Source organism: Ipomoea triloba, chromosome 6, assembly GCF_003576645.1.
Source record: "Ipomoea triloba cultivar NCNSP0323 chromosome 6, ASM357664v1".
In the NCBI taxonomy this organism is placed as follows: domain Eukaryota; kingdom Viridiplantae; phylum Streptophyta; class Magnoliopsida; order Solanales; family Convolvulaceae; genus Ipomoea; species Ipomoea triloba.
Genome location: NC_044921.1, coordinates 23,180,151 through 23,189,901, shown reverse-complemented (window position 1 = coordinate 23,189,901; position 9,751 = coordinate 23,180,151). Strand labels below are relative to the sequence as shown.

Genomic DNA, 9,751 nt, shown 5'->3' with positions numbered 1-9,751 from the left:
ATATATATATATATATATATATATATATATATATATATATATATATATATATATTGTGGCGAGTAAAATTATCGCGACTGTATGATAGTATATACGGAATAAATCATACTTTTGTATAATAATTGACAAACCAGATAGGGAGATCTATAGCACTAGAAAGATACGTAGTAATATTTAATTAACGGGTTTAGTCGAGGTGTCCTTTATAGACCCTATTTATAAGAGGTACCTTTAAGCTTCTCTTGTTCGGATTGGACCGACCCAATTGATTTTTCATACTAGAGGGAATTTGAACTTGCAACCTCTCTTAATGACATTAGACAAGAGTGCACGGCTACTCATGCTAACCAAACTATTTTTTTATAATGCTTGATATTAATGTAATTAATTTCGGGTCAACCTAATGTTAATCACTAAGAAATTCCGTAATGCTAAAATGTTGGACAGAATTTGGCATGTGTACAGTGGGGACTGTTTTTTCCATATAAAAATGGCCAAAACTTAGCCACTATACTTGCGTCTTCATTCCTTCTTCCCATTCCAAACCAGAGCTTAACCCTTTCTGTTCTGTTCTGTTCTGTTCTGTCTACACCCATCTCATCTCATCTCAACTCTCTCTTTCTCTCTCTCCATAATGGAATTCCAATCTCCGCCGCCGTCTCAGCCCACAACGCCGTCGCGATTCAGGCGCATCTGCGTGTTCTGCGGCAGCAGCGCCGGCAAGAACCCCAGTTACCAGCTCGCCGCTATTCAGCTCGCCAACCAACTGGTATATATATCTTTGTACTTGTACCTGTTGAGCATATATAATATATAAACATAAATGTGCAGTCCAACTATACTTTTAGTTAAGATGGAACATGCGCTTCAATTGTATCCCTCCAAGATTCTTGCCTCTTCTGCATTTCTAAACCTGTAATTCATCTAAGATTTTTGAAGATGAATGTTTTTCAGTTAAGGGAACTATTTAAGAGTGTGCACGGGTGAATCTGACATTGTTATTATAACGGGCAACTAGTTTAGTTTAAGTTATTTATAGCTGGTAATTTATGTTAAGAGTCAAAATTATAATTTTATAATTATTAATCAATAATTTGACCAGCTTGGTTAGGTTGGGACGAAAGGATTAATGATTTGAGGATAAAAATATACTTTTGATTCCGTACATGAAGCATCATGGAATTAAAATTTTGTTTAGTGAAAAGCAATAATAAGCAGTGGTTTAAATAAATGTTTTTTAAATGAATAAGTTATAGGAAAAAAAATGTTTATTTATTTATTTAAAATGACAGGTTGAAAGGAACATAGACTTGGTCTATGGAGGTGGGAGCATTGGCTTGATGGGTCTCGTCTCCCAAGCTGTTCACAATGGAGGACGCCACGTGTTAGGGTATCTTTTTTATTTTCGTTGATAAATTTATTTTCCATAATTTTCTACCTTGTAAACATTATTTATTTATTTTTGTTTTTTTTTTCCACACAGAGTGATCCCTAAAACTCTAATGCCAAGAGAGGTAAATATCTATGTACCTTTCCGAGTACCCATCTCGTGGTGTGTTACGTTTCTTGTCTTATAACAACCTGTACACTTTTTGTTTTTTGGCATGTGAGAAATTCACAATAATTACTTACTGATACATACTGAATAATTTACTTTATGATCTTAGTTGGTAAAAAATCACAAAAGGTAAATTAATTCATGTTGTCTATAATTAAGCAGCAACCAACTCAAACTAAAAAAAATGTCAATAGACTGCTTCTAATAAGTTAAATTTGTAATTTTATGGTTACAAAGTCAATAACAGCCGGGACTATTATGGACCTGTACACTTTTGTCATGTACTATTCATGAAATGACTAAATTTTGAGTTTAATGTATTAATTTTGATTAAGAATGTCGTAAATGTTTGAAACAGATCACTGGAGAGACGGTTGGAGAAGTTAGACCGGTGTCGGGTATGCATCAACGGAAGGCCGAAATGGCTAGGCAGGCCGACGCTTTCATAGCCTTGCCTGGTAATAATTTTTTTTTTCTGTAATTTATAGTTTGATTTGGTTTAATAAAAATATGAATTATGAGGTTTTGATGTAATTAATGTAGTAAGGCTAATTATGGATGGATTAATTGTTGATGATGGGATGCTGTTGTCACGGTCATTAATTAGTTGGATTGAATGTCAATCGGAATGACAAGGCACCCCTGTGGCGTAATTAGTGAGGATGATTGACCATCAATTGACAGTGCTTAAATTAATTAATTGTAGTTGCCGTTAATATTGGGAAACAGCTCACCCTAATCCCCACGTTGTTCCTAAATATAATTAACGACTCCTCGCAGGTGGGTACGGAACCTTGGAGGAACTCCTCGAAGTCATCACTTGGGCTCAGTTGGGCATCCATGACAAACCGGTAACTCTTCTTATCTTTTACTTTTCGCACTCACTATTTAATGATATGCATTAAGAAAGTTAATCAAAGTGTAAAAAGTATCAAAGCTTTTGACAACTATTTTTTGGTCGCTAGTAGTTAAAATTAATCAGAGAGTCTGAAAGTGTTAAAATTTCAACAACTTTATTATGATTTATAATTTTTCAAATGTGAATAAGTAAAAACTTATTTATAAGTTTGAACCATAAACCTAAAGGACCAGTCACATTTCCTAACTTGAAAACTTGTAAAAGAAGATAAATCGTCAGATGTATTTTGGTGGTGCAGTGTTATAAATTTTTTGCACTGACCTTGATGTCCAGCTCATGGAGGATTCGATCCTGGATACTCGATAGATATTATCAAGCTATATATGTCCCGGAGAACTTATTTATGTTCCTACATCTCATAAGTCATAATCCAACGAACAATTATTGTTGTTAAAAACATATATATATTTTTCTAAATTATTTGTGTTATTTAATTTACAGGTGGGTTTGCTGAACGTAGATGGGTACTATAACTCACTTCTGTCTTTCATAGACAAAGCAGTGGATGAAGGATTCATCACTCCAGCTGCCCGTCACATTATTGTGTCTGCCCAGACTGCCCAGGAACTCATGTCTAAGCTCGAGGTACAACACCAGTCATCACTATCTATATTTCCATATATATATATATATATATATATATATATATATTTTCTTTTTAAGTGACGAGAGAAATCTACAGTTATTCCGTTTTATGGCCTTAGTCGTTAATATGTCGTTCTTACAAGGAATCAATCTTAAAACCTTGCTGTTATCATGTCAACAGTCAGATCAATTTGATCGGGTTGTCTTAAATATATTTTAAAAATATTATCCTGGTTTATTCTCAAAAAAAATCTTATCCCTTGTCATACCACATCTGTACACGTGGCACAGTGGTAGGTACACATTTGACAACATTGTGTAACGTATGTATGTATATATGTATATAGTTCCACATGGGTCATTGACAGACAACTCATAAAGTATCCTAAAGTAGTTAATAATCCTATGTACTTTTATGAATGTTTTTAGGACTATGTTCCCAAGCACAATGGGGATGCCCCAAAGCTAAGCTGGGAGATGGAGCAACAGCTAGGGTACACAACCACCAAATCCGAAATTGCACGTTGAGACCTCTTCTGATCAGGCAGGCGCGTTTACTAACGGGAGAAATTAAATTCTCTATTTTTCTGGGGATAGTAAACAGATATTACGTTTACTTTACATTTCTCCGATTTAGAAAATAGAAAACGGAGAGTGAAAAAAAATTGAAGAATTGAAGTAAACGCAGTCTAATCTTTGTACAGGAATTTAACAATTTTTGTTCATCCATGCATGCAATGCAAGATAATGTAGATGAAAAGCTCCAAGAACTTATGATATTACTCGTATTAGTTACTTATAAATCATTACTTCGAGTAAGTTATATCATTCGGAATATGATAGTGTGATTAGCAATATCCTCTGTTTTTTTTTAACTAGTTTGATTTTTTTTCCTAGTATGAATTAGGGAATATATGTATTATTGTTGTATTCTGTATATGATTTTGATGTTGTGTACATTTGATTGTAGTCCTATGAATCTATGATTGATGGTTGTCTTCTTTAAATTACTTATTTAAATACAAATATTGGGCATTACATTAGTTGTGCAACGTGCGTGTAATGTAAAACTAGTTTTCCTCATAAAAATATACAAGTGCGTTTATTAACTAATTTTTTTTGGGTAACGAGAGAAACTTACTGTCACTATCTAAGGGTATGCATTAGTAAACCCCGTTCATGTGTAATAACTTGCAAACTACACAAAAGAGGTAAACCGCACTATAAAGACTTTGTGCGGTGACTTGACAGAAAGAATGTTGGTATGTAAGAATCAAATTCGTAACATTTTGATATGAGAATTATGTTACACTTACTTTGCCACCTCTTTCGTGCAATTCTCTATTTGTCTTTTATTTTTCCAAAATGTAAAAACATCAACTGCAAAAAGAAAAAAGAATGAAAAAACAATTAAAGGTGGGATCTTTTCAACTGCAGCAATGAGTTTATCTGAAGCATACTTTTGGAGGGATAACATGACTTGTATTATGCAATGGTACCATACACCCTGTCATTGACTAGACCAAAACATCAACCTGGTCATCTGATCATGTCGGGTAATATTACATATACTCTTACTTTTTACTTCAGTTTTATGTATAAAAAAAGAAAAAATAAGTTACGATTTTCATTCATTTCCTTTCATCCTCCAATAAAATTTAGACAATATAGCGGGAGTTTATACTTATCAGTTTTTTAGATAACACCGATGATGTAAAGACAACAATGGGAAAAAAGTTGGTCGACATACATAGCACATGCTGATGAGTTGCAGATGTGTATGTTTATGCAGTAGATAAAGCTTATCATATCGCAGGTACACACAACTCCGTTAATGTCTCGGGCACGTTTACACCGTTGATATAGTGGTTATTGATTGATGAATTTATTGTACTAGGATAAATGTTGGATTACAAATGACCTTTTTTTCTGTTTGATGATGATGATATATATATGTATATATGTTGGCAACTTAGCACACTTTCGGTTCAAAACTCTTTTGTTTGAAGTGGACACACAACATGCTTATAATGGTGCGACAGCATCTCTCTTGTTAGTACGGGGAAGAGATGGAGAAAAGTATTTTGTAGATAGGATTACGTGTCTGCATTTATCTCGTCTATATATTTAATAAACTAGGTTTTCTGACTGGAATCAGCAAAGGATTACAAGAAAGAAAAGCTGACAGGCTCAACACACACATGTATATATATAGTGGTATTTCGTGTCTACATTTATCTTGTCAATATATTTAATAAACCAGGTTTTGTGACTGTAATCAGCAAAGGATCACAAGGAAGTAAACCAGCTTATAGGCTCAACACACACATATGATGTATATATAGTGGGATTTTGTGTCTGCATTTATCTCGTCTATATATTTAATAAACCAAGTTTTGTGACTGGAATCAGCAAAGGATCACAAGTAAACCAACAGATGATAGGCTCAACACACACATGTATATATAGTGGGATTTCGTGTCTCATTTATCTTGTCTATATATTTAATAAATCAGGTTTTGTGACTGGAATCAGCAAAGGATCACAAGAAAGTAAACCAGCTGATAGGCTCAACACACATGTATATATAGTGGGATTTTCTTGAAATCTACCTTAAACAAAAGACTTAACCACAGAGGATGTGGTAACTAAACCAGAAAGAAGCCCAACAAGGAGTGCACTGTTATATGTTGTTGGTTCTCCCTGCATTGAGTTGTTTCTTGCATCAACATATGTATCATTCAAAAATGGCCCTCCAACTAGGGCTCCAACTGCAACATTCGGGTTCGGTTTGGATGAATCGAGCCATTTGAAGCCCTGTTTGCAGCCCGGTTTTGCGTTTGCAGGGATCGAGGCTCCTCTATGGTGAACGTACTCCGGGTACTTATCCCCGTACCCAACGAGGTAGCTCATCTCCATTGGATTATCTCCCAGCACATAATCGGCCTAGCCACAGACAGGGAAAACGCGTAAAAAGAAAGACTTCAAAAAATAAATTTACTGAACAAAAACAGGAAATCAGACCTGTGAAGTGGCGAAATCCCTGAGATCATATGGTGTGAATTGTTTGCCATCACACGTGATCCTTGCAGTGCGAGACGAACGCATGTAGTCGCTGTAAACGACAGCTAAGAAGGCAGACGCGACAGAGTGTTGCAAGGCGTTCCACTCGCTCACCCATATTAAACCAGCTGCACAAACAGCAGCCAAACATACTGATTAAGGTTTCATATAGTTAAGGTTTGATATAGTTAAGAATGTCTGGTTTTATTACAGTCTGTTCTGCTTGATGTGGCAGTTGGGGATTTTGGTAAAAGGCCACACATAACAGCCTCTGCAGTACTCTTATACTTCTCGAGAGTGACAGAATTTGAGAGCCCTTTCGACTTGAAAAAACTCACCCGAGACATCAAAACCTGTAACCAGATAAACGTGCAGTCTCACTATCAGTTTAAACTTTTAACTGAAAGTCTGAAACGAAAACAGATCATTCAATTTGGTATCAAAGCCTAAGAAACACCTGAGCTCCGGGAAACTTGTCATCCCAGCTAAACCAGGTGGGACTTCCCCACTGAACAAACTCATCTGCATCGTCCCCCGTTGCAAAATCATAATACGTTTCGTCTCCTGTCGCGTGATAGAGCCAAGTCGCTGCCCACAAGAGCTCATCGCCATACCCGGTTGAGTTGTAATATGCAGCCACTTGGGGAATGCTTTTACTGTACGAGGCTCGATGTTTCTCAGCAAAGGCAAACAGCTCTTTAGCATGTTTCAGAAGCAAGGCTGAGTAATCAGAGTCTGAGGATTTAAACACCAGAGATGCTGCAGCCATTGCTGCTGAAGTTTCAGCTGCAACTTCTGTGCCCGGGGCAGATGTGTTCACTTGGATTAGAGGCCTTGCCTTGGTTATGGATTCAGGCCTTTCCCAACATTTATGGTCACTTTTGGGATCCCCCACCTTCCAAAGGGTAGAGAACCATCATGTTTGGTTGATGACATAGGAAGAGCACTTAACAATTAAAATTTTACAAAAAAGAATGCTATAAACACATAGTACACAAGAACAATGCTCAATAGGCAAAGTAAGCAAATGAAGAAGACAACAAATTAAAGGAGAAGAGAGAAACCTGAATATAGAGGACATTAGGAGAGGGATGGGCATTCACAAGGAAGTCCATTATCCATTTGAGTGAGTCTTGGGCAGGTTCAAGTTGCTTCGCCACCTCCATTTGGTCACCATACTCGAGGATCGCCCACGACAACACTGAAGCAGTGTAAGCCATGGGGAATCCAAATTTAATGGTGTCTCCAGCATCATACATTCCTTTACTAAGATCCAGCTTAGCTTGGCTTCCATCTTTGAGTGCAGAATTCCCCCTCCATGGTATTTTGTTTTCATCCAACTTCCCAGCTGCAATGCCAGCCAAATTTCAACCCTCCATTATTAATAAGTGCCCATACACAAAATATTTAGACAGAAATTTAAGTGATAGTTCCAAAAGACTATAGTCAAATATGTGGGAGAACCCTCAATAAGCTTAAATAGCACCCCACAATCAATGTGAGATCGCATTAGAAAGAAAATACAAAGTATCCAAATATATCATATTTGCAATTTTATATGTGAATTCATTCTTAAGGTTCAAAGTTAATTCGAGTGGGAGACTGGGAGTCCCTCATCTTTCTTGACAATTCCACATTTAATTCCATACTATTATTTTTGCATAAGCCATCCCAAACTTCTAATTTTTGAAGGAACTTTTCAGGCCAAGGGTCACTTTACGCAAGGATAAAATCGTCCAATCAACTTGTTTTCTTCTCCAAACAGCATTTATAGAGATAAAAAGACTCTAATTTCTTCAACTAACTCAAATTTATTGTTCCCTTCTCTCTCAACCCAATAATGAAGCACAATAATTACTCTAACAAATCTTTGGGTTGAAGAAAGTTAGAGTTTTCATCTCATTAATATGATATAAATTTCTTCGGGAGAAAAAACAAGTTTATTGGACAATTTTACCCTTGCCTAAAATAACTCTTGGCTGGAAAAGGTCCGAAAGGATCAAAAGTGTCCAAAAATTAAAAATTTGAATGACAGAGACAAAAATAATAACCTGGAACTAAACATGCAATTACCACAAACGACAACCTTTGATAAAATTAACTCATTCCTAAGAAATCAATCACTAAGAAGCAGCTAACATGAACAACAAACAGGCATTAACTAATAATCAAGAAACAAACCAAATACAGTCAACATCATCATGTCAAGACAAACAGGCGGCGGGAATCACATTGCAAATGACGAAAATGGGTTGAGGTTATATTACCCTTTTGTACGTCGAAGAACTCCAATGCCAGTTTCAGAGCATGGGCGTATTTCTTAATAGGCTTTCCGGGAGGCCCGGGCTCCGGGTCCGGGAATTCTGCTTCTTTGGGATTCATAAGCACATAAATGGCGCACCCAATAGCCAATGCCACCAGCGCCAACAGAACCCACCCACAACAGTTCCCTTTCGACGACTTCGATCTCCTCCCCATTTAACCTACGATTTATCTGCACTTCCAACAAAAACAATAATTCAAGATTCACACTCAAACACCAAAAAGACACAATCTTTACAGGAAAACCTCACATTGGATCAACAATTTCAGAGAAAATTTCAGGGATTTGCAAACAGCTTTATTCCCTATCTTTCTTTTTTTTTTTTGGTTTGATGGGGGAAATGGACGGCACAATGACGGAAAGGGAAGATGAAAGGGCGCCGGGCGATCGGAGAGGAGGCTAAAATAAACGCAAAATGGAAATTACGTTGTGGCCCCCGGCCTGAGAAGGTGTTTTTGGGAACAGAGCACCGACAATTCTTGTGAAGATGAACGTATTCCTCCTTGAATTGGTGGTTGGCTTCACAGTTTCTGGTTTTTCAGTTTTATTGCAATTACGATTTTGCCATTCTTCATCGCTCGTTCCTTTCACGGTTGGTTGCTTTCTTGTGCCTCAAATTATTGCTCCTAACTGTCCCACCCAAGTGACTCATGTCTAGATGTCTAATAAAGTAATAACGGTATTGTGTGGGAAAAAATAATAACGATTTCTTTCACTTCCTAAATTCATTCCCTATCTCTATGGTGGCAATATAAACTTTAACGAATTCATTATGCGCTGGTCTCGTACTCTTGTATGAGCGGGCTCTTCTATGAACAATTTAGATTAATTTATTCTTTTACCGACTAAAATTACAATGCAGGATTTATTTCATGCACACATCATAGGATCCTACACATTTTAACTCATCATTTGGCACATTAGTGGGTCGAACATATCGTAGCACTTGGATTCTTGGACCTACCTATCAAAAATTGGGTTATTAAACCATTTGTGTCACTTTATAATTACATCAATACTAAATATAAGATAGATGATCATGATTCGCTGTCATTCAAGTAATCCAAATACTTATCCTAGGAATTAAGTTAGATTATTTCCTTATGCTAATAACCAACAAAATATCCACATAACCCCTTATTCGATCGGGAGGTGATGCATTGTCAGTAGCCCTCTAACATTACTTCCTAATGACACTATACCTTATGTGCTTTGTTTCTCCGCCATTTGAGTACGTGTTTTTTTAAGCTATAGTATGGTCCATTGTTTGAAGAAAACCCCCGCTTCAATTGGTCTTTTTTCA

At 36.5% G+C, this 9,751-nt stretch overlaps 2 protein-coding genes across 4 annotated transcripts; one reads left to right on the top strand and one right to left on the bottom strand.

Moving 5' to 3' along the window:
* Positions 1-522: 522 nt before the first annotated feature.
* On the top strand, positions 523-4,069 carry LOC116021908 (cytokinin riboside 5'-monophosphate phosphoribohydrolase LOG1-like). Its single transcript, XM_031262432.1, has 7 exons — positions 523-769; positions 1,293-1,390; positions 1,484-1,514; positions 1,917-2,016; positions 2,339-2,409; positions 2,919-3,062; positions 3,492-4,069. The coding sequence occupies exons 1-7, from the start codon at positions 635-637 to the stop codon at positions 3,588-3,590; spliced, it is 678 nt and encodes a 225-aa protein (XP_031118292.1). The 5' UTR covers positions 523-634; the 3' UTR covers positions 3,591-4,069.
* A 1,434-nt stretch (positions 4,070-5,503) lies between these two features.
* On the bottom strand, positions 5,504-9,060 carry LOC116022765 (endoglucanase 2-like). Of its 3 annotated transcripts, none has more exons than XM_031263627.1 (7): positions 8,699-9,060; positions 8,393-8,624; positions 7,190-7,473; positions 6,583-7,020; positions 6,337-6,478; positions 6,087-6,253; positions 5,504-6,008 (listed from the first exon to the last, which is right to left on the bottom strand). In XM_031263627.1, exons 2-7 carry the CDS (start codon positions 8,601-8,603, stop codon positions 5,676-5,678), a joined length of 1,575 nt encoding a protein of 524 aa, XP_031119487.1. In that variant the 5' UTR covers positions 8,604-8,624; positions 8,699-9,060; the 3' UTR covers positions 5,504-5,675. The 3 variants fall into 3 exon arrangements, with proteins under 3 accessions (XP_031119487.1, XP_031119486.1, XP_031119488.1); XM_031263626.1 differs by having other exon boundaries at positions 8,393-8,619; XM_031263628.1 differs by having other exon boundaries at positions 8,393-8,619; positions 8,875-9,060.
* Positions 9,061-9,751: the final 691 nt, after the last annotated feature.

Excerpts from the sequence above, each read along its gene's own strand:
- LOC116021908 (XM_031262432.1), top strand. The coding sequence starts at position 635 with ATGGAATTCCAATCTCCGCCGCCGTCTCAGCCCACAACGCCGTCGCGA. Across the intron at positions 1,391-1,483 it reads GGAGGACGCCACGTGTTAGG|AGTGATCCCTAAAACTCTAA; the intron begins GTATCTTTTTTA and ends TTTTCCACACAG. Across the intron at positions 2,410-2,918 it reads TGGGCATCCATGACAAACCG|GTGGGTTTGCTGAACGTAGA; the intron begins GTAACTCTTCTT and ends TTTAATTTACAG.
- LOC116022765 (XM_031263627.1), bottom strand. The coding sequence starts at position 8,603 with ATGGGGAGGAGATCGAAGTCGTCGAAAGGGAACTGTTGTGGGTGGGTT. Across the intron at positions 6,479-6,582 it reads ACAAGTTTCCCGGAGCTCAG|GTTTTGATGTCTCGGGTGAG; the intron begins GTGTTTCTTAGG and ends ATCTGGTTACAG. Across the intron at positions 6,009-6,086 it reads GGGATTTCGCCACTTCACAG|GCCGATTATGTGCTGGGAGA; the intron begins GTCTGATTTCCT and ends GTCTGTGGCTAG.